This window comes from Dermacentor silvarum, chromosome 2, assembly GCF_013339745.2.
Source record: "Dermacentor silvarum isolate Dsil-2018 chromosome 2, BIME_Dsil_1.4, whole genome shotgun sequence".
Taxonomy (NCBI): Eukaryota; Metazoa; Arthropoda; class Arachnida; order Ixodida; family Ixodidae; genus Dermacentor; species Dermacentor silvarum.
The window spans coordinates 28,544,499-28,568,738 of NC_051155.1; the positions used below are offsets into that span (position 1 = coordinate 28,544,499).

The following is a 24,240-nucleotide window of genomic DNA, read 5'->3' on the forward strand; positions in this document are numbered from 1 at the left end:
GCTTTAAGTCAAGTCTAGCCGAAAACATTCCTTTCGTCCATATTTGTTTCGAAGGTATGAAACACGTCTGATTTCTTGCTCTATGAATGTGATATTTTGTGTGATGTGAGCAATCCCAAGGTAAAAATAATTTAAAGAATTTATCGCTAAACAATTGAACTTGGCATGATAGGGGATAGATAGATTTTTCTCACTTTACTTACGCGGATTCGTTCCGATCGCGTCGTGCCCTGTCGCTGTGTGCCGACTAGCCGTATTAGCGAAACGCCGTGCACCGTCTCTCATTTGGTCCTCCTGCTTTTTCACCTGTCGCTGCAGTCGATAGAACAGGGACGCGTTAGCGGGCTGACAGTCAGTCGCAGTTGTCAAGTGCCTTTGTCGCGCTAACAGGGTGTCGCTAGTGCGGTGGCCTGTTGAGTCGGCGAGTCTGCCAAACGTGACCGTCACTTGTGTCGCATGTGTGTGTGCAGTGCCAGACATGGCCAAGGAGAAGCCCGCCAGAGCGCCCGCCGAGGCTTCCAAGGCGGACAAGTCCGCCGCACCAGCAGAAGCCAAAGAGAGCGGCAGGAAGAGGCCACTGTGCAGGTGAGAGTGCAGTCCGATGTTCGTTCCTGCCTGTGTGGTGAGCGCTCTGGCTTGGTTCCTGCGCGATCACTGCAATACTGCTCCACGCAGTGAATTGCACTCGCCTTATATTAGAATCGTCATGGTGTGTGTGGGGTCTTTTTTTCGTGAGGTTCATGAATTCGTCGTCAAAAGTCCAGTTGGCATCGTGTAAAAGTGGTTGGCAGTGTACACTTGTACTGGAACGCTTATCTTTGTGGGCGCTTCAAGGGCGACTTTTTGACGCGAGTTTTTTGGCGACCGCTAAAACGATAGGTCGCAGTGACGTTGGAAACTCGTGGATGCTTTAGTTTTGTGACAACTAATAAGCAGACGCCAGCACCTATCATTGACGTCGAGGAAAGAAAATATCACTTGCCTACCTCAGGGATTGCTCTTTCTTTCTTCATTTTCTGGGGTTTTACGTGCCAAAACCAGTTCTGATTATGAGGCACAGGGACTGTTCTTTAGTCGATATTCATTTGGCAATCGCTGAACAGGGGAAAGTACTGTAAAAATGCAGTGTCAGTCTTTGCGTTGATGAGAACAGGAGGTTTTGTTTCCTTATTGTGTGTTGGAGGCCTTCACCGTATTTGCACTCACTGCATTTCGGTTTCACTGCAGTTAAGGCATACAGTTGGACTTCTTGCAGCCATTCATACCTAGGGTTCGTACACTTTCTGGATATCCTTGAAAACCTTTGAATTAGGAAAAATATATAAGGGCCTTTAAAACTAATTGAAAGTACATGTGCACCCTGGATTCCTTGAAAACTGGTGTTGGGGGCGACTTTTAAACATACAAAGTAACAAACTTGATCAGAGTGTCCAATGGACAGTACTGACATGGCAAAAAATCCTATTGACCCTTTTTGGGGAGCAGTTTGTGCTAGAGAAACGAAATGGCGCATACGGCGGCGCGCCATACGTCTCCTCAGCGAGCGCGCACGAATACGAAACCATTGCCGCTTCTACCTTGCTTCTGTGTGATATCAGCTGTCGGAAATGCAACCGAGTTTTTGCTAATGCACTGTGCTCCATTCATGCTGGTTTTAATCATGTGGATTGAAGACGTGCAGTAGTTGGCTGCTAAAATAGTGACTGGCATATTAAGGAATTTAATGAATATGTGGGGCCAAGTTCGTGGACCGCTGCTGCAACTGTCCGTACATCTTTCCTGCATTTCGAGATGTATGGCTTTCCTCTAGGATACAGAAACTTGCTCATCTGCCAATGTATCGCTAACCTTCAAAGAGGGGGCTTCAGCCCCGGTGCGTCGGCAAGAGTGAATACCGTTCGTTAAACAATGATAAAGGGAGTAGCGCCGCTTCATGTCATAGGTTTCGCACGTAGTATCTACACACATCTACTCCAACCAGCACGGAAACTTACACGCACTCTTTCGTCAACGTGTCAAGAATAAGTGAATGGGCGCACGCTTGAATTACTTATTGTGTGCACTATATACGCACAATTAGTAACGGTACTACACCGATAGCGCATGAATGGTCGAAGCTGAATGTTTCGTGATGGTCCACAAGAGTAAGCGAGTTACTAGTGATAAAACGCATTTGCTACAAGGTATTACAATGTGCAGAACAGCTACGTTTCAATCCTTGTGCACAGCAAGAATAAATATAACGGAACTGAGCACACCCACGAGCGATTAGGCAGAAAATGAGATAGTGACTGCACCGAGGAACCTTACTAAATCAGAAACATGACAAGCCGCTGCTTCATTTGCCAAATAAAGAATGAAGACCAAAATACCATAGTCCTGATTCAATTCATGAGTGGAAAGTTTGAATAACTTTGAATACATATTTAGCCCCGCTTTTAAGCAACATATACACTGCTCCAAAAACGCTTTTGCATGTTCTCTGAAACTGCGGCCAAAGCTTCGTGTCGTCCAACCAGTCACCGTCTACGATATCTCCCGAAACAGAGGTTTGCTAAGCCGCACTGGCGTCATACACATTCATTGTAAACACGGAGGCAGTTGAGACAAGCAATGGATTCGTCACCGCTTGATCAAACATGGCAGCGCCCACGGGATTGCCACGAAAAGGGTCATTATGACTTCTTTTAAGAGTGTCACTGAATAATTGCAATGTGGCACATCTACAGCCACAAATGACAGGCTTGTTTAAATCACTGTTGCCAAAGCGGAGCTAGACAAAGCCAGATAAAGCAACGAAGCTGTCTCCAGTTTGCTGTTTTGCTATTTGGCTCATACCACATTCACCACGGCTCCATTTTCGAGCCCTAAGCTCTAGAAGTGACTGGCCGAAAGTAAGTTTCAGCAATTTGGCTTCAACACGGGTATCTTTGGCTGAAGTCGGACACTACTAACCATCATGTGAGAAGGCGATTGACATCATTGCAATGTGAAAGTCAACTTGGAAAAGCGACCTCAAGAGCTTGAAGCATGTGTCCAACTCTGCAGATGCTTAGCTGCAATTGTGCTTAGTTGCAAGAAATTGCATCTGAGATGGATATTTCACTATTTTTCAGCGTCTAAGAAGATTTGACTATTTTTCAGTGTATATGTAAGAGTAAGGTTTCTCTTCTTGAATTATGGCCATCACCATCCTTGAAAACCTTTAATTGCCCTTGAAATCAGAGTCCAATGTTCTGTATGAACCTTGCACAGCGCTGCTTGCAACCATCCATTTTAATCGCAATTTGTGTGCCTGTGCAACTACGACATTCGTGTACAGCTCTAAGCCAACTCAGTAGACAGCAGGTGTGCGCAGAGCAGTACATATATGCCACCTACCTTACGCGATTAGTTGAACAACTTGCTTTGTTTGAACTTTGTGCCAGGGGGCCCATTTGCTGGAATGCAGTTACCGTGGGGTAAATAAATTTAAAACAGTGTAAGTAGACCAGGAATCGTCAATAGCATTAGGTTGTCCCTAGGTACCTGTTGGCAGTGCTGGGCAAGTAGCGTGGGGCCTATGTGTCAGTCGTGCAGCTGACGCAGTATTATGTGGTGAAGAAGCGTAGCTGTTGAACGAGCGTTTCTCCTGAAATGCACAAACTCTTCTGACTACATTGATGAGCAGATATGCATCTGGTATTTGTTTCAGCAAGAAATGATTCCCCTCATCATCAAAGCTCTCAAGAGTAAAACCGACTCAGAACTGACACTGTAGTGTTGTATAGTCATCTGTGCAAATGGCTCTGCTGTGGGCACGGCTGTGGGTAGCATGAGCGATGTAGCGAATTACTATGATGGGTAGTGACAGTGCAGAGATGCAAGCAGATAGTGAAATAATCTTTATTGATCAAAACTTGTGGGACAGCAATAGCATCAAGCTATGTCATTTCTCATTGAATAGAATGTCACTTCTCAATGCCATCTGCTATTTACGTATAAGTCATGGTAAATTCCAGAGCAATTGGTGGTGCTTATGAAGATAGACAAGATTGTACTATGCTATTCATGTTGCAAGTAGAATCTTATTTGACAGACTTGCTCATTCTTGAATTGCCAACACTTACAAAGCTTCCAACACAGCAAGCACATCTTGCACAACAGTTATAACATGACAGCAATAAGTCTGTCAACACGATCACCGCGAATAATAAAAACAACGCACTCACGTCTTTCATGTCTTGACATATCGTACTACCAGATTATCTTTTTGAGCTGATAAGTTGGGGTGCCCACGTGTTCCGACTCACTGGTCTGGTGCGCTGTGTGCAGGTTGTACTGCAAGGCGGTGTTTGTTGGATACCGGAGGGGCCTGCGCAACCAGCACGAGCACACATCCCTGCTCAAGATTGAGGGTGTTGACGCACGCCGGGACACAGGTTTCTACCTTGGGAAGCGTGCTGTCTTTGTCTACACTGCGAAGAAGTGAGTATCGCACAGTGATGACTGTAATCTGGACCTTATTGCTGCATTTGTGGTGTTACTATAGATCAGGCAGGGTGCGTTCAGTTCCTTGAAAACCCTTGAAATTGCAGAGCGTTTTCAAGGCCCTTGAAATTCCTGGAATTTTTTTACTTCCTTGAAAATCCTTGAACTTCGTGTGCATTGCACTTGTCATTGCGACCTCCTTTCTGTGGTAGATTGGCGTCGATCTGACAAACTCCCCATTTCAGAAACAATACGCCGGCGCGAACACACATGGTTCCGTTTTGCAGAACTGCGTGGAAAAAAAAAAATAAAAGGCTTCGCTGCGTCAAGCCGCGAACGGAACGAGAGACCCGTGCCGCGCTTCGGTGCTTGCTCGGCTGGCAGCGCTGCTTTTCTCACCGTATCGTTCATTTCAATCCTCGCCCGTGGGTCTGCCTTATCCCACTTTCACTCTTGCGCGCGAGATGAAGCTAAAGAGAGTATAGTGGGAGCAACTTAAACACTGATGCTCAGTGCCTTTGGATGGAGGTTTGTTATATTATTATTTATGATAAATGTACCATACCATTACCATATTTTTCGGTCTATAATCCGCACCTTTTTATAAGACGCACTGCCCTCAAAACGGCAGTTTTCTTTAGAGTATATAAGTCGCATCGGTGTATAAGACGCACCTGTTCTTTCAGTAATCGATTTAAAAAAGTTTGTGATGTTTCGCTCTGTGAACGCGGGTCACACGCAAGCGTATGGGTGCCATATATTTCCACTCCAGGCGCATTTCTGCCATCATGGTTGCTGCGACGTTCCGTATAAGGTCCAAGGGCGAGAACATCGTCCCCGCGCACCATATGCTGTATGTGCGAGTGAAAGCGGGCGACGGTGAGCTGAATTGCGCAGAAGGGAGGAAAGCGGGAAGGCAGCCCGGGAGGGAGGGGGGGGGGGCGGCCTGTACTCTCGTAGCAACTGCGTAGTTTGCGGAGCGGCGCGCGCCGTATCTTATCTGCAGATATGACGACTTCGCGGTAGATCGACTCGTGGTCGGCCTACCGCCGTTTGCGTTACTGCTCCATCGTTCTCGCACGGCGCTCGGGAACTTAATCACGAGAACCCGGCACCTCGATAGGGCGCACAGAACCCGTATCAATTAAGTCAACCAGCGGGCTTCACGTGGCCATAACATCGGATCCGATTTTGACGGCAGTTTTTCCGGGGAAAAAAATACGTACATTTGCCGCACCGTTCTGTAAGACGCACCGACCAAAAATTCAGAAAAGAAATTGCGTCTTATACACCGGAAAATACCGTATGCTGAATGTTTTGGAAATATTTCATGAACCAACCCATCTACTGCTGCAGAAGCCTGAGCAGCAGTTGTGAGTGCTCGTTGTGTTAACTTTTATAATACGCACTTAAGAAATCGAGACATGTTTTACAAAATTGGAATACACATCTATTTTTGTTATAATATACTGGATGTGTAGCAAGACTACACTGAATGGTTTGGAAATGTTCGATAAACTTGCCAAGTTAATACTGGAGAAGTCAGAGTAGCTGTTGGAAGCATTGATTGTGTGCTTTTTTTTTGGTATTGTTGTGAACTTGCAAAGTGATCGAGGCTAGACATTATTAACATTATTGGGATATCCATTTATTTCTTTTGTAAAGGGTTTATTAGAGTTCGGAGCGGCAACAGTCAAATGAGACACTGCTTTCTAGCACGAGCGCCGTTGCCGAGCAAATGCGCTGGACCCACTATAGCGTCTCTCTTCGCTAGACTTTATTTTAGTGCAATAACCCTATGCTGAATGTTTTGAATATTTTTGGTGAACTTTACCCAGCCTATACTTGAGAAATCTCAGCTGCTGTTGTAAGCTTTCATTTTGTGTTGTGATCTTTAGAAGTTATCAAGGCTAGGCATTTTATTTTAATTGTGATATACAGTTATTTATTGCAATTCCAATAAAACTAGTCATTTTTGTGAATGCTAGAGTAAAGAAATCATACTTTGGATGCCGCTTTGAGTCCTTGAAAAACCTGTGACATGTCCTGGAAAGTCCTGGAATATATATCCTTGAATTTTTGCCTTGGAAACCTGTACGAACCCTGAGATCAGGGGTTGTCAAGCACGTTCATTCCAAGGAACCCTGCTAAGCGCCATAAAGTGCCAAGGAACCCCTTCTCTCCCCCCGAATTAACCTAATTAAAATGTCCTAATTAACCGAATGTCTAATTATTGAGGGTATCAAAAAACAATAAACAAATGCTTAACTACGTCAACACGCTTTTATTTTCTCAATGAATCGGCAAATCTTGTTTCTATTTAGCACAAGACCAGTGCAGAAGCTGAAATTCTCATCTCATGACTGATTAGAGCTAGCAGTGGCAAAGGCCTCGTGAAATCCTTCGCGGCGTGCGTCTTCATCTGAGACGCGCTTTGCACCAACGCGTGCACATATCGATTATTTTTTTGCCAGTAAGCTGCTTGCCAACAAATTGTCCGTCCATTGCGATGCAGCCGGTGCTCTTCATTTGCGACAGCTTTGCACCGAGTCAAAGTGAAACTACTGCTTGCCGCAACCGCTGCAGACAAAACCGCAGCCTCTATCGACGCGATCATGGACGGCGATCTGCAGGCGGCTGACGCACGCACAATCTCAAAACGAAACTACCGTTTGCTGCAAGAGGTGCGGACGAAACCGCAGTCGCTATCGACACTACCATGGATGGCGGTTACGCAGTTGTGAAGGCACGCGGCTAGCCAACAAAACGCCGTGTTACGTGCGGCGATAAACGCAAGAATAAAGGCTTTAAGGGCACAATTAGGCACGAAGTGCTCCGGCATTGCTCTCAGTCACGTGCCGCGTACAATTGCTGCTGAGGACCACGGTGATGCGGACTGCGCCACTTCATTTCGGTTGGACGCTAGCGCCATTGTTGCTCTTCTGCAGCGCGCATTTGGGGTGCTCTGTGGATTTTAAAAACTTTGTTTATTCCTCGACGTATACGTCAGTGCGCACGCTATCGGCACCTACCCTATCTACAAATAGGATAAATGCGCATGTTAGTAAGTTACGGCCTCTGAGATTCAAGTGCGAAAGCTTAGGCGTGCTGCCCGTTCTTGGAGAGCACAAGCTGCTTGCGTATTTATAGCGCACTTCGTGCATTGCGGTTATGCCCTGTGATGTGCTTTTTGACACTCGGGCATGGGTAATTGAGGTTCTTTGGATCGAGCGCACCTCGTGTTCGTCGTTTTAGCCACTTGACGAGCGCGGGACCAGGAAAAATTTCAGTCGCTCGCAGAACCATGAGCAGGGGCCTGCGGAACCCCTGGGTTCCGCGGAGCCCACTTTGAGAACGCATGCTATAGTTTGTAGTAGGTTGTGGCTGTAGTACCATTGCTGTAGTGATCTTGTCAGTACAACAGTGAATTTGCCTGTTGGTGGATCACATGCCTAAGTGTATGCTGTTTTGTGATCTTTGACATTTTATCACATGCTGCGAGAGCTTAGTTACAGGGTTTGTGGTTTCGTTGCTGATCCTTTGTTGTAACTGTGTCCGCTGTGCTAGATTATTGTAGGGTAGAATTGACAAGGTGCTTGTCACAAGTTGTAACTTCATACAGCAAATAATAATCTGCACTGCTGACTAGCTTATGGAAATTGAAGGACGTACCTTGCTCTGCATGTTGCTTTGTGTCCTGCAGCAGAGGTGTTGGTGCCACAACAAATATGAGCTGTGGTCTACTGTGTTCAGACAGACGATGCTGGCATTTTAGAGAGCTTTAGCCTAACATTACTCATACTGGCTGCCACGATAGCGTATGCATCGAGTTTACTAGGCTCCAGTAATTTTACCAGGCAGCTCCCGTTGGTTACCATGACTGCACAACATGGCAGTGCCCTGGCTGCCTGCTTGAATCCTAATTCACTTGTGCTACTTTGCTCTCCATCGTGAAAGCAAGAATTAAATTATGTGGTGAGCCATTGCTTAGTCTCATCTTATGCCGAGGTCATAGTGTAAGCACTGTTTTTACTATGCAGATAATTCACTTATTTTGACACTGCTAGGCCTAAAGCGACAGCATCGAGGCAGAGAAGTGTGTTGATTTCTGTCTTACTCATTATGCCACATTATTTAGCATTACGCTGTACAGTCATGTTGAGCCATCGGTTAGGTAGAAATCGACACACTTTTCTGCCTCTACAGCAGCCGACCCGTTTTTCGGACGGCGGGGACTGAAAAATAGTCCGAAAAACTCCCCCCCCCCCCAATAAAAAAAAAAAAAAATTGAGGCTTAGAGCGGCTTAAGAAAAATGTTGCAGTTTCGCCCAAAAGGCGAAATAATTCTCTTCAATGCGAACGTCAAAAAAAAAACCCGCATATGCAGCTACTGGCACTTGGCGCACACCCTTTGTACCCATCGCAGCTTGCTTTCAAGATACGGTGCCCGTGCGGCAGCTCAGTCGGCAGCAGCTGCAAGAGCTGAACGCAGCTCCCCACCGTCTCTGTTGCCTTCTCCCTCCCCGTGCCCCATGAGCGAACAAAGTCCGCGCGCTTCCGGTCGCCTTCCTCTCTCTTCTGTGCGTTGCCAGCTCACCCTCGCAAGCTTTCACCCGCACACAGCGTACGGCGCAATCGAAACATAACAAAAAACAGTTTCTGCATAACAAAAAACATAACAAAAAACATAAACAAGATTTGCTGATGCATTCAGTAAATAAAAGTGTTGAAGTAGTAAGCATTCATTTATTGTTTTCTTAATACTCTGGTTAATTCGACATTAGTTTAATTAGGACATTTTAATTCGGGTGGTTCCTTGGCGCTTCATGGAGCTTAGCAGGGTTCCCCGGAGCGAACATGCTTGAGAATCCCTGCTCTAAAGGATTCTTTTTCTGTCTTTTGGTCACGGAAAACGGGTGCGCATTACAATCGAGGGGAGCGTTAAAATCGAGTAAATACGGTAAGTGGTGCAAGCACAAGAGAGAGAGAATTAACTTTATTCAAAAGAGCATGAGAGCGTATGTAGCTCTTTCGCTCTGCAGTGTGGTGGTACCCTCAGTCCAATTTTAAAATTTTTAAAATTTTCAGTATTTCCAGCTGAAATTTTCGGCTGAAACCGAAAAAAAAGCAAATGCCCATTTTTGGAACATTTTGTCGGCCAAGAGCGGGCATGGCCTACGAGATGGGAGGATACCGTGCGTCTACTGATCTTGAAGGCTATACAAGGGGCCACTCGAAGCCAAGCCAGCAGAAAATCCAACATGGCGGCCCCCAAGATCGGTTAGTGTGGCTGGCTCGGAGCGAGCGATTTAGTCCGGAAAATCGAACAGTGGCACCTAGATTAGTCCGAAAAATCGGTTGTGAAACTGCATTAGCTCTATGGGAACCCTAACGGTACATCTATGAAGTCCGGAATACCCAACAAGTCCAAATTTTCGGAGTCTGAAAAATTTGTCGGCTACTGTATACCGTTCAAACTCCCGATATTTAGGTCACTTGCCTGTTTTAGCGACATTGCAGCAACATTCATAGAAAATTTCACAACTATAGGTCTGTTCGATTTGCCTCCACTACTGTGAGCTAGTTCACAGCGGGGCACGAGAAGTTTTCACAAATTGGGCAGCACGACTTACCATTTACTGGAATCTAATGTGCACTTTTTTTTCCTATAAAATGGGTCCAAAAATTCGCGTGAGCGTTAGAATTGAGTACGACTAAATCTGCCAAAACGGCGAACAAGAGGTGTGCTCGTTCCACAGAACTGCCATTACCCATGCCCGAGTGTCAAAAAGCACATCACAGCGCGTAACGGCAGTGCGTGAACTGCGCAATAAATCCGCAAGCAGCTTGTAGCCACCCAACCTTCGAAAACGGGCAGCGCGCCTACGCTTTCGCACTTGAATCTCGGAGGCCGTAACCTACCAACATGCGTATTTCTCCCGTTTGTAGATAGGGTAGGTGCCGATAGCCTGCGCACTGACGTATATGTCGGAGGAATAAATATACGGAGCACCATAAATGCGCGCCGTGAAAGAGCAAAAAGGGCGCTAGTGTCCAAAAACGAAGCAGCGCAGTATGCATCGCTAGGGTCCTCAGCGGCAGTCGTACGCGATACCTGACTGACAGCAACGCCGGAATGCTTTGTGCGTTTTTGTGCCCTCAAAGCCCTTATTTTTGCGTTAATCGCCGCGCGTAACACCGCGTTGGCGGCTAGCCGCGTGCTTCCATAAGTGCGTAGTCGCCATCTGTGATCGCGTCGGTAGCCACCACAGTTTCGTCAGCAGCGGTTGCGGCAAACAGTAGTTTCGTTGACTCGGTGTGCGCGTCGGCTGCGTGCCTTCATAACTACGTAGTCACCATCCATGATCACGTCGATAGCGTCTGTGGATTCGTCCATACTTGTTGCAGCAAATGGTAGTTTCGTTTTGACTTGGTGAGTGCGTCGGCCGCCTACCTTCTGAACCGCAAGGTTGCCGTCCATGATCGCGTCGATAACGGCCGCGGTTTCGTCATTAGCGGTTGTGGCAAGCAGTAGTTGTGCTTTGACTCAGTGCAAAAATGTCAAAGATTAAGAGCACCAGCTACATGGCGATGGACAGACGATTTGTTGGCGACCAGCTCCCTAGTGAAAAAATAACCGGATGTGCACATGGTAGTGAAAAGCGTGTCTGTAGATAAAAGGCACGCCGCGGCCGCGCTGCGAAGGATGTTGCGAGGCCTTCGCCGCTGCTAGCCCTTAATCAGTCATGAGATGACAAGAATTTCAGCTTCTTCACTGCTCTTGTGCAAAACATAAACAAGATTTGCTGATGCATTCAGTAAATAAAAGTGTTGAAGTAGTAAGCATTCATTTATTGTTTTCTTAATACTCTGGTTAATTCGACATTAGTTTAATTAGGACATTTTAATTCGGGGGGTTCCTTGGCGCTTCATGGAGCTTAGCAGGGTTCCCCGGAGCGAACATGCTTGAGAATCCCTGCTCTAAAGGATTCTTTTTCTGTCTTTTGGTCACGGAAAACGGGTGCGCATTACAATCGAGGGGAGCGTTAAAATCGAGTAAATACGGTAAGTGGTGCAAGCACAAGAGAGAGAGAATTAACTTTATTCAAAAGAGCATGAGAGCGTATGTAGCTCTTTCGCTCTGCAGTGTGGTGGTACCCTCAGTCCAAGAGTCCAGCTGTCTTAGCTGCCCTTCTCGCTTGATTGACCAGGTTGAGCTGGTCCAGCTGGTCCCTTGAGTCGGAGCTGGACAGTGCGGCCTCCCATTGCCGTGTGGTGGGGTGTGTTATGGGTGTGAGCTCTGGCCTGCTTGTGCAAGCCCATACCATGTGGTAAACTATTGCCCATTGATCACAGTGTGGGCATTCATAGGAATACAGCACTGGTTATGTGGCGTGGTACAGGCTCAGATGCAATGGTACACCCGAAACAAATGCTGAGATGCAAATGCTGTGCAGGTGTTACATTTTGCCCGACTAATCTCTGCCGTCCACGTAAGTTGAGAGGTTCCAGACAGCTGCAATGGCTAGCTTCTGAGGCGTAAACAAGACCCCGCATTGTGTTGACACAGTGGGTGTGTGTAAGCGGGGTTTTGCCTGTCTGCTGCGATGCAGCTTTACACCTGCACGTCTGCACCAAGTAGGCATCGGTAGTAGGGAGGGTGCAGAAAAATCGGGAACCAGCCCGGCACCTTTCCTGCATCATTTGAAATGAATGGCGTTGTTCAGAGGGCACCATTGCTGCACAGCTGAAATGAATGGCACACCAAAAAAATTTGGCAACACTGAATGCATCGTTGAAAAGTGCCAAAAGGGCGAGAAGTACAATGTAGCCATACCTTTGGTTCTGGGCTCTCGCATGTCAAAAATAGTACTTGCCATTGGTCTGCATTGCTGTCAGTGTTGGTAGGCGCCATCTTGAAAAGGTCTGTCTTTGTGTAATGCTGAATGAAAGGCGGGAGTTTTATACTGTGCGCAAATGTGCCAAGAAACGTTGCACAGCAAGCAGCACAATGTGGCACAAACATTGTCAACGACTGCCATAGGTGGTTGACGCCGACAGACATGGTAGCAACATTGAAACAGGTTTGGCACATGATTAGCAGTCACATCATTAGTTGAATTTAGCATAGTAAAGTACAATCACGTAAAATTTAATCAAATTAGTTTTATAAATAATGAAAATAGCTTCAATTGTCCCATCCCCTTTAACAGTTTGGTATGTTTCAAACCACGAGCTCCCAGGAACAATGAGTGTGTGCTGCCTGTATATAGCCACACCAGTTCAAGCCAGGTGACATGTTGCCATAAGCTAGGCCTTCATGCAGCAATATTGAGAACCAATCTCAAGAAGACCGCCTGGATAACGCCAGAACTTTGCTGCTGAGCTGAGATAAGGGGTATGGAAAGTCTACACTACCATTCACTTTCTATGAAGGAGGCTAACGGGTCAGAAATAGCTACCCATTTGACCGAAAGCAGGGGGAGGCTTGCCACCAGGTCGGGCGGTGACAGTTTCTGTGGAACGAAAGTCTGCAAGAGACCTTGAAAAAAAAAAAAGGGTTCTGTTGTAAAAATGCACTGGGAGGCACTGGAAGGTGCTGTTTTTTGCAGTGAGGCAGTGAGTGATCCAAGTTGTGTGGTGTGGGCAAGGGTACGAGGGCATGGTGTGAAACCACGTGACACCCTGCCTATCACAACCTTGCAACAATGAAATCTGCCAGGACAGTGGCACATATGCCAGCTGTGAATGGCTTGTCATAGCCCTGCTTGGCAGACATTTGCCTCATGTGAGTGCTCTTTTCCTTGTTTGAACAAAATGTAATAATGGCTGCTGTATTGGGTGGGTGCAAATACATGTGCTTGTAGTTGCTGTGTTGTAGCTGCGACCAAATTAGGCAAACATGCAATGAAAACAGGGAAAACACGGGGAGAAATTAATTGTTCTCCTTTAATTTAAGTGTAGACATTAATAGAAACATGTATGAAAGGACAACTTGTCGCAGGTAGGAGCCAAAGCATCTGTATTATGCATGTGCTCTCCCATTAAAGGCACCCTGAACCACTCTTTATCGAAGTCGAGAAATGCATTTGAAGTTGAAATTGACTATTTCAGAAATAATTTGCCACAAAAATTACTTCATTGCATTCAGCAGAAGCGGACTAACTGGCAATCAAACATCTCCTACGTGGTGCTTCCGCTCCTTCTTCAATGACTTGCACTGCGAAGGCTACGGCGGAGCGAGGCGTGCCCACATTGCTTCGCCTACTGAATTTTACCGTGGCGGGCACTTCAAATTTTATTTTCAATGTTCACGGGGACGCCACTACCGTATTTTCGCAATTCTAAACCCCCCCCCCCCTCTATTTTCATAAAAAAAATTAGGAAGAAAGTTTGCATGCGAATCTAAGCACCCCCTATTTGTTAAGAAGAGCACGTTGCCAAGGCCGCCAAGCGCGCTTGCTCACTCTCTTCGAGTCGCAGTCCCGAGGTGGTACGGTGTCCGCGGCGCGATCTCGCCGCACAGCCAGACTGCAGAGGCGCGCAGACTCGTGACGCTCGCGCGCCGAGCGTCACGGAGAATTTTCGAATCTAAGCACCTCCCCTCACTTTGGGCATCATGATCATGAAAAAAAGGGGGCGCTTAGAATTGAGTGAATACGAGACACAGAATGGAGGAAGAGGTCAAGGAAGTTGGCAACCAAGTACAGGATAAGGGCGCGTTCACACTGAGACATTCGGCGTCTGCAGCGGCGCGGAACCCACTTCGGCGGCAGCGAGATCCGCCGGAATAGCCCTTTCCGCGCCGATCGGTCTCGGACCGATTTTTGCGGCAGCTGCCGCCCGATTCCCTCACTGCGGACCAATCGGAGCGCGAGTAAGAATTTCGAAGATGGCGGCCGAGTCGGACGCGCGCGCGTTGTCGCAGTCGTGTCTGTCGCGACGTCGTAAATGCTGATCGAATTGGTCCGAAACTTAATATTTGTTATCACGAATAACAATACATCTGAGCTTACTCTCTGTAGTACTCCACGTCGCGATCTCGCAGAAGGGGTAGTAGTTTGGTGTCGTGACCAAGCTTTTCGCGCTTTTGCAAAGCAGCATGAACACACCATCGCCGCTGGCGTTGTCTCTTCTGCGAATGCTTCTGCGCGTCATGCATCGCCAGAAAGGTGCTTGCCAACAAGCCTAGCAGTACTGCCTCTTCTTGATCTGGGTTCATTGTCGTTGCGCAAAGATAAAACCACGCGAACTCTACACGAGCGGAGATAACTGCGCAGTTTCGAGGCTGCGGGCACATCCGGTATATCCGGCGCTTGTTTGGAGGTTAGCGCTTTACACCGCAGATGGCGCTGTATCGCGTTCCGGCGGCGCGGTGGGCTAGCAGTGTGACCGGCGCGAATTTCGGCGGCAGGAGAATTCCGTTCGCTGTAGACGCCAGATTCCCCAGTGTGAACGTGCCCTAATCGAAACTGTAAATAGACAACCAGGGGTCATCAGAAAGAAAGTGAGAGAAATAGAGACCGTGAATTGGATGCAAAGAATGGAAACGAAAAGGACAATGGAGATTTACAAGAATGAGAAGAAAGAAATTAGAAGGGAAAATCTGTACGATAACACAAAGGGCAGTGCCTTGCTATTTGAGGCTCGAGCCGGTTGCCTAAGGATGAAAACATATCGGAACAAATATTCGGAACTAGATGAGACGTGTATGCTGCAGTAAAGATCCAGAGACCACTCAGCACATCCTAATGGAATGCGACGGGATCCACCCAGCGAGAATCGTAGGTAACGTGCAACTCCCAGAAGCGCTTGGGTTTAAAATGGAAGGAAACATAGACAGATCAGCCGTAGAGATCAGCAAGAGACGATTAGAGTACTGGTGGAAAAAAAATGTTGCAGTGGCTTAGCTCGGCTATGCCAGGATATACGTAGCGTTAGCAAAGGTTCAGCTGATTATTCTTAGCTTTCCTGGTTGTCTAGATTGTCAAGGATTAGCTTGATTGTCATGCTTACTGCTGCTCCAATGACACACACAAACGCCAGTCAGAAGCGCAGCGGCTCCAGCGCAGTGTCAGACGGCGACTGCACAGCGAGCGCGCGTCGGCGCCAGTGCGTCTACCACGGCCATGACGTCACTCCTCTGGAATGCGCAGACCGGCGGCGGTGACGCGCGCGGCGGCGGCGGAGTGCGCGAGAGGTGCCGGCTCCGGTGGCTCCGGTGCGCAAGCCGTGTGACATCACTGATCCTTGCGCATGCGCAGCACGGCTCTTGATGTGCCGCGCGAAACGGGCTTGGCTAGGCCAGTGTAGCTAACGCTACAAAAAGCAGGGAAAAGATGGATACGACCTGATCTCTTAAAATCATAGGCAGCGGTACAAGATAAATTTTTGAAAAAGAAAAATAATCAGAGGTATACAAAAATGCTAGATAAAGAACATGTATAGTATACCTGATTAAATCAAGCAGGCTAGGTGACTATTTGTCGCCGCCCCGTTTCAAAGGGGATGCCAATAAATCATCATCATACGGTACTTCAGATTTTGGTGCCTACAATGCTCCAAATGTGGTAGTCTTATGCAAGCCTATTGCGCTCAGCCAGTGGACTGTTGCGGCGGCCATGGTACCTACGCTACATAGCAGACTCCAGTGTTTGCTTTGTGCACAACAGGGCTTGAGTGCGCGCTTGCGCTCATATGCTCCAGTGTGGCCATGCTACGTAATGCCGACTGGCTTTGTCCTGCACCAGTCAACTATGGATAGTAGCTGCACCCAACTTGGGTATTTTGTAGCACGCCCGTATGCTTGCGTTGTAGTGCACGTTAAAGAACCCCAGGTGGTCAAAATTAATCCGGAGCCCTCCACTATGGCGTGCCTCATAATCAGAACTGGTTTTGGTACGTAAAACCCCAGAAAGAAGAATTTTGTAGCACTCTCAATAGCTCAATACGAAGCAAAGTCTGCCAAGGCGTCGCCAGGAGTGAGTGCGCGCTGGCCAGCGTGCGTGTGGTTTGACCTTAACTTTCACGTGGTTCAAGGCTAGTCGAGTGTTCAAGTCTAGTCAAAATAAGTGAGACCCGATGGCTACGACACTGATAAGCAGGGTGGCCAAAGTTTAATTCCTACGCGGGCGGCAGCGGCCGAGTGAGAGCAGACGATAGTCGGCTGCTTCCGGAAGCAAGTTATTATTATCGAAATTCGAAAGCATATTTTCGCTTACGTCGGCCTGTTTATGAAACTTCGTGAATAAATATATGCAATAACAGTCGGAATAAGCGCACTAATCCAAACAGATCCAAACACCCTTCTTGATTGATGTCGGCTATTGGCCAATAGCAACCGTGTATGAGAATCTGCCAGAAAAGAGTTACTAGCAGGCTTCTGTTGTGAAGTGAGCGTGTAAGAGAAAGGGGACTTTGCTGCTTGCGAGCTCCACGCACAGCGCATGACTAGAATTTGGCTCAGGTGTTAACAGCAGCTTGTGTATCTGCGGAGCCCGAGAGTTGGTTAAGGACCCACTACCACAGCAGCTGTCTTACTGCCAACTCTCCTGGGTATATCATGTATGTGTACTTAAATCTAATTATGGGAGTCTTAGCTGGTGCTTGATCTTTGTCAATTTTGTTTAGAACATTAGAATGTAGAATATAAAATCTACTCAGTCGCTCAGAAGATGAGGCTGCTATATCGAGCTCACGTACATTCACGTACCGTATTTACACGATTGTAAGTCGACTTGAATGTAGGTCGACCCCCCCAAAATTGCATGTCTCAAAAAAAAAAAATGGGGGGGGGGGAGAGAAAAACCACGTGAGTGCATTTCACTCAAGGGAAATTTATTGATGGGGTTGCTAAGACTACCCATCGTCACTAGAGTTGACCTCACTGGTACTGCTGCCGGCATAGCTGCTGCGGTCCCTCAGCACATCGTCATCGAAAGTGAGTCCACACTTCGCGAACGACCGCACTACGACATCTCCCACGCAGAGAGGACCCACCCGCACACAGTAGCCAGAGAGGCCAAATTTTCTCGCGCTGAAGCCACCACTGCCGCACCACACGTTCACTGACTCCAGACTTGCGTCCCGCTGCGCAGTTGTTAGTTTCCTCAACATGGAGGATAGCAGCCTGTTTGAACGCTGCTGAGAACGAGCGCCAAAAGTTCTTGGCACTCATGACAGGCGCGACGATTCAGCACAACAGCAGAAGTGGCAGATGCGCGTGGCCGTCGAAAACAATCGTATCTCAAAGAAAAGCTCTTCCGCCAACTACTAATACCCCCCAAACGACGGCTCTTCCGCCAACTACCATTACCCCCTAACGGCGGCTCTTCCTCCATCTACCAATAACGGCGGCTCTTCCATGATCGATGCTCCCACAAGAGCCGTGCGCTCGTGATGCATGCAATCAAAATGTATGCAATACAGTAAATTATTACGCTACGCTTCTACCATAACCATAGAAACGTAGGTGCAAAGTTGTAACCACGCAGTAGCACCCCTGATTTCTCGTTTCTCTTGCTGTTACTAGCGGTACACAGTTCGGTTTCGATTCTAAGTCGACCCCCCAACATTGGATTGCCAAATTTGAAAAAATGGGTCGACCTACAATCGTGTAAATACGGTACCCCAAAAAGTGGCTGTAGCTCATTGGTAGAGCATCGCACACATAATGCGGAAGGTGGCTGCATTATGCGTGCGATGGCAAGCACCGGTGGCAAGCTGTCCTTAATGCACTTTTATTTCTCAAGAATAACAGTTAATCTCCCCTATGCTTTCCCTGAATTCCTTCATATGGTTGTAATGAACAAAAGAAATCAAGCCCCTTGGTTGGGTAAAATAATTGTCCTGCTGGGAGGCGTCGCCAACATGTGAACTTTGGAATTCCCCCATTACACTGTCTGATGAGGCTTTGAGCCATTCGCCCGGTCAGTTCTGAGCAATGTGCTCCCCAGCAGGTGACCTTGCTTTCCACTGGGAACAAGGAACTGATTTTATACTTTGTTGTAGCGCAAGCAGAATGACAGGCACACATAAAGGCAGATTGAACACACAAAGCTGTTTGCTTGTCTAATGTGCCTTTCTGTGTGCTTGTCGTTCTGCCAGCTCTGCCCCAAAAGTAGACGATGCCATAGCAACAAGCTCGTGTATCCACCCTCATAGAACTGATTTTTCCTCTGTGCAAGCAGTTTGGCTCCCGTCTCCGATAGTGCTAGATGAATCAAATGCACTTTTAGCTGTTCCTGGATGCTTCTTAGACTACCACGGACACAATAGCATTATGTATATATACGTCTATGTGCCTACAAAACCCTTGGTTGTAACACTGGCAACGAGGAAGTGTATTTTGACCTGTGCTATGCAACGGTATTGGCAAGCTATGAAATCGCATGTGTTTCCAAGCTGGCTACTGGAATTCAGCGTGGTTTGAATGCCTTAAATTTAACTTAGTAACTAACATCATTGATCCAGTTTTGAAAAGAACCGGCCTGCTAACACTGCACACAGCAAACCTACAACACAGTCTGCACCCTCGGGCAGCCAGGCACTGTGTGAGAAAACTTTTAACGTTTCTGGCTTGATTGCGAGCGTGAAAAATATTTACAAAGATCTAGCTTTTTTTTTTCTTCATTATTTTCATGGTACTATACGAGGTTTATTGTACATTTCCCGACTGTGCTTTGTGAACTAAACGAGGCACCTTGGTCACATTTGGTGAAAGTAAGGGCCAGATTATGGGTGATGTGTAGGAAAATTCAAAGTACTGGCTGGGTGGGTTAACTACAACCTTCGCAGTAATTTATGAAGGCAAGTGCTCTTCAGCGTTATGAATGTCTTTTTTAGGAGCAGGGCAGAATTTAGCCTGCCGTCCTGAGAGAACTATTAACTGCCAGCATGATTAAGTATGCTGAAAACGGGGAATGTGATTTTAAGTGTTCGAGCAAGAACAGCCTATGTAAAAGATTCCTTCATCAAGCGCTCGAAAGAGTTATACGGTCATTTTATGCCTTGTTCCCCAGCGTCCCAGAAAAACTGTTACGTATAGCTTACATTTGCTGCAAATGGGAGGAATGTTATCTGTAATCTGTGGTGAAAGTAGTTTATGACTTCTGCATATAATTACTGACCTCTATCTTTCCATATCTTTAGGTTCATAATAGGCTTTCTCAGTGAACTAAGAAAGGCACTTTGTTTATATTTGGATTTGCCTAAAGTTAGCCACAGGTTTGGTAATGTGTAGGTAAAGTTGAATGTTGTTGGTATAAGTGGGGGGGGGGTGGCCTTGGCAGTAAACTATGTATGCAAGCAATCTGGAGTGTTATGTGTTTTAAGAATGACACAGAAGCTACCCTTCTGCCCTGGGAGAACTATAAATGCCACCATGATAAAATTTTGCGAGAATTGGGGGAACAATATGGCAAATCTGGATGTGAACGGGATTTTTGCAACCTATTAGTACCATAACATTATATGTGCAGGGGTGGGACTCCTGCGCCAATTGCGTCATTTTGATACAAACAGCAGATTCCTGTGCCAAACTTTGCCAAACACAGAAAATTGACCGAAATTGCACCACGCTGCGCCTGAACACTTTCGGCATGTGTGCTCCGGACACCAGTGGCCGCGAGCAGCGAGCGGATTTGTTCTCCGAAAAAGTGTGCGGCCGTTCACATTCCGCAGATCGCGCGACGGCGCTTCCCACACAGGTCTTGTGATTTTCGTCCTTTTAACACTGGACTTTTCGGCGCTTCCGGCAAGTGGCCGGCGCGCGGCGCCACTCGCCTGTTGTCACTGCTGTCGTGAACGGCCAGGGCGGCTGTATTTAGAGTAGAAATACGGTTGAGTAGGCCGAGCGGCGTGGCGTTCCATAGCTGAGGCGCAAAATATCGAAAAGCAGGCCCAGAGCACTGCGAGCGAACTAGATATTAAGGAGGCACACGCTGCCACGGGTTCAGCGGGCGGCCGTTTTGTCCTTAGGGCCAGAGTAACGTAAAAATATTCCAATCTGTTTTTATGCCCACATTGGCAAGGTCTCAGACATTTTGACATATTGCGAAAGGCTAATGGTGGATTTGGAATAAAAAGTTGCAGTTTCGCCCGAAAGGCGAACCATCTATTGCAATAGTAAATTCATAGACAGCTATACGAAGTAAGGATAGTAGTTTTTTAGGCCAAACTTGTAAGCATTCGCTTACTAACTAAATTAACAGGCATGGTGTCACGCACGCACAAGCAAACATGAACACGTCCTACTCGCTAACTGTGGAAACTGGCTGTCTGAACGCTGGAGTGAGGAAGCGCGGCAGCAGCAGCGAGTGAATTGATCTATGTGCTGCCTGTCGCTTCAATGCGAGCGAAGCGGTGAAAACACAGCGCACACAAAGCTATGAGCACTCGCACTAGATCTGTCCCCATCACAGATCGCTTCCAAAATAGGGCGCGCTGCCGCCGGAGAACGCCCCCCTACCTCCCCTCCCCCCTTGGTGCCTTGCCCGTGACGTAAGACGGCGCGCTTCCTCGCTGATTCCCTCCCTTGCGCGCGTGAGATTGAGCCGCCATGGTTTGCTCACACTCGCACATACAGCATACGGCGTGCGGTGACGATGTTATCGCCCCTGGACTTTAAATGGAACATCACGGCGGCGACGATGACGGCAGAAATGCGACTGGAGTGTCCATATAATTGACATCGTAATACAGATTGGAATAGTTTTACATTATACCAACCCAGGGTTGATTGCGGCTATCTGGGTCTGCGGTGTGGGGTCTCACTCGAGACCCCACACTGCTGCGCACTCGACAAGCACTAAAGTAGTGCAAGGGAGAGGAATTCGGCACACGCATCGCCCACGTGGTACGATGTTCAATTCGGCTAGCAAAATTTTGGGCGGCATTTCCGATGCTAAGTTCACGTGAACAAAGCTTATTTTCTTGAGTCGAACGAGTAATTTTAATTCGTGCGAGGCGAACTAATGAGGAAAGCAATGTGCGACACCTTAACACCACGGTCCACCAGGTTGTGTCCCTCAACGGGCGGCAGGTGGCTTGTAAAGCCTTAGGCCTAATGCGTCGCTACTTTGACAACAACCGGCATCCCCCCAAAAAAACATCACCCAAAATGGGCACAACAGGCAGCCGCAAGGAGACGTTAGCTCTGTGAGGTAGTCCTACCCCGTTCGGTGCACACAGCATCCAAGTTGACGGTGCCCACCGTCCCAGACGGTGTCGGAGCGCCCGGTGCCAGGCCGCAATACCAGTCAACCCGTAGCAGCACCCGTGGCCTGCGGCCACCTGGCTCCCTGAGCCGCGACTCCCGAAGTCAGAGATAGAAGAAGCTGTTTACATCAGAAATTCGGACCACCCACGAGGTTTCCGTACTCGCTCGCTTCAGGCTTGCCAATGCGCTAGGCCTTGCTCTCCCAGGATGCAGACCACGTGGCTCTCGTACCGACGAGTGTACTTCAATAAAACACTCTCGAAAAGGCTTAGCATGTTGAAAAGTTCTAACACGCTACAGCAACTGTGAGCCTCGCTCAAGAAAGCACGTTGCCGACACTAGCAATCAAGATCCACGCTAGGACTACGCTTCGGTTGAAACAAAGGTTGTCTTGAACCAAGCAAAACTTAAAGGTCCACGTTGGGCAGCCAGATGTGGGGTCTCACTCGGGGCTCTTGGGACAAAGGACAACACAGTAGTGTAAACAATCAAAAGGGCATTTATTGCGCCTTTCATACACTAATGCACGCTAGCTGAATTACTACGCATAGAACATTTATTTACATGGACACGCGACAAATCAAGGAAGTCCGACTCACCGCGACCAGGTAGCGAGCGAATATGTTCGCCCCCTGCTATGACACCATCGCCTAGTCATTCACGTGTACGGTCATGCGAACGGTGGCGCGTTCAGATGATCCGTGTTCGTCCATACCGGTGCCCCGCTCCTAGCCACGCGAGACGGTCTCGTGAAGCGTGGACCGGCCCACGTGCGGGGACGTCCGCATCGCCCACCGATCCCAACCCGAAGAGGAAGCGCCTTTCACCTTTTGCTCCCAAGTCACCCCGCCGTTCGGTGGCGTTAACATCGCGACACTTGCGCCATCTCTCGCAATGTGCCGCAACCACCACGACCTTCGCCGGCGCTTAGTGATGCGAAGCCTGATTACAGGAGACGCGAGCTATGCGGGGAAAACAACATCAGGGGACGCGTGAGAGTCGTGCATCCCCACAGCGGTGACATATGGTAACCTAGAAATTATGTTGGCTTGTCGATTGGACCGCATAATTTGAGAACATTTTCCGCTATCATCAAGAGCATCGGCGCGGGAATTTATAGTTCGATTTAGTTCCACCGATGTTTTCGGCTTCACAGGAAAACAAACGCCATGTCGCTGCTCGACCCACTCTTCCATATTCTAGTACGCTGTAGCTTGAAAGCATGCTTCTACTACGCGCTTTGAGTTGGTTTATTCTCTGTTTCATCGTGGTTTTGAAGTGTGCTGCCATATTCCATTATTCCCACTAAATTCAGATATGCCTGCTCCAAAATGAAATTTACCCTGATCCAAGTTGTTCCAAAATGCAATTTTACTTGCTCCAAAAATTGCTCCGAGATGACTTTGGGCAGTCCCACCCCTGTATGTGGGCCAGTCGATCTGGGCAACATTTTAAAGTATGTGGTTTAATCACAGACAACTGAAATTATTAATGCGACTACTCGAAAGAAACAGCTTAACTGGAAATTCTGCTGATTCTGTGAGGTCGCAGAAATCTGCTTTCCTTTCTTCCTCCTCCCACCCCTTTGAAAAAAAAAAATCACAGGTGCTGCCTTACAAAATTAAACCTACGCAGTCAGTCAGAAGGGTTAGATCGCTATATATAGTGAGCTCACCTTGATGCAAGATAGTAAGCATTTGCTTGTTTGTGACTGTGCTGATTCTTTCCTTGTTTGTCCTCCTCGCAGCAAGACGCGGGTGCCTGGCCGCAAGAAGCAGTACTCCAAGGTGCGGGCCATCTGGGGCAAGGTGACGCGCGCTCACGGCAACAGCGGCATCGTGCGTGCCAAGTTCCGACGCAACCTCCCCGCAGCCGCCATGGGACGGCGGGTGCGCATCATGCTCTATCCGTCTCGCATCTAGGCGACAATAAACAAGGATCATCTCAGCCCCGCGGTCTCTTGCTTTGCCTTGTGTTCACTGGTTGAGCGATTGGGGCCTCGCTTGACGACAACCCGGAAAAATTGAACTTAAGACTGCTGTCCCGCACCAAGAGTGCTTCTCATTGATCTGGGAAGCAGCCAGAGTGTCTGCCATTTTCCATAGAAAGATGTGATGCCATCTTCGATCGGGACTTCTCTCGTTGGACCTGCGCTCCAGGGGCGTAGCCAGGGGGGCGGGGGGTTGGGGGGGTTCAACCCCCCCCCCCCCCGAAATTTTTTCCGCAACCCCCCCCACTTACCCACCCTTTGTTCTCGTCGCTTCGCTCTGACATAATTCATGAAACCGGTGCTACTATCACAATTTCATCCCTCCATGGGCGCTTCCGTTTGGGTTGCTAATTTACAGCGAATCATGTCTGCATATGGAAAAAACTGTCACGGTGTTTGTCAAGGCTTTGACACTGTAAAGTTTTGGGCGAGAATGTGGCGGCCGCATTCTGAAGCAACAAATGCGGCAGCCGCATTTTAGATGATGGCGAAAACGCTCGAGGCCCGTTTACTTAGATTTAGGCGCACGTTGAAGTATAAACCGCATTCACGCGAATTTGCG

At 47.9% G+C, this 24,240-nt stretch overlaps 1 protein-coding gene across 1 annotated transcript; it reads left to right on the plus strand.

Annotated features, from left to right (window-relative positions):
• The first annotated feature begins 470 nt into the window (after window positions 1-470).
• LOC119441391 (60S ribosomal protein L35a) lies at window positions 471-23,635 on the plus strand. The gene is made up of 3 exons (XM_037706013.2): window positions 471-585; window positions 4,315-4,467; window positions 23,436-23,635. Exons 1-3 carry the CDS (start codon window positions 479-481, stop codon window positions 23,608-23,610), a joined length of 435 nt encoding a protein of 144 aa, XP_037561941.1. The 5' UTR covers window positions 471-478; the 3' UTR covers window positions 23,611-23,635.
• Window positions 23,636-24,240: the final 605 nt, after the last annotated feature.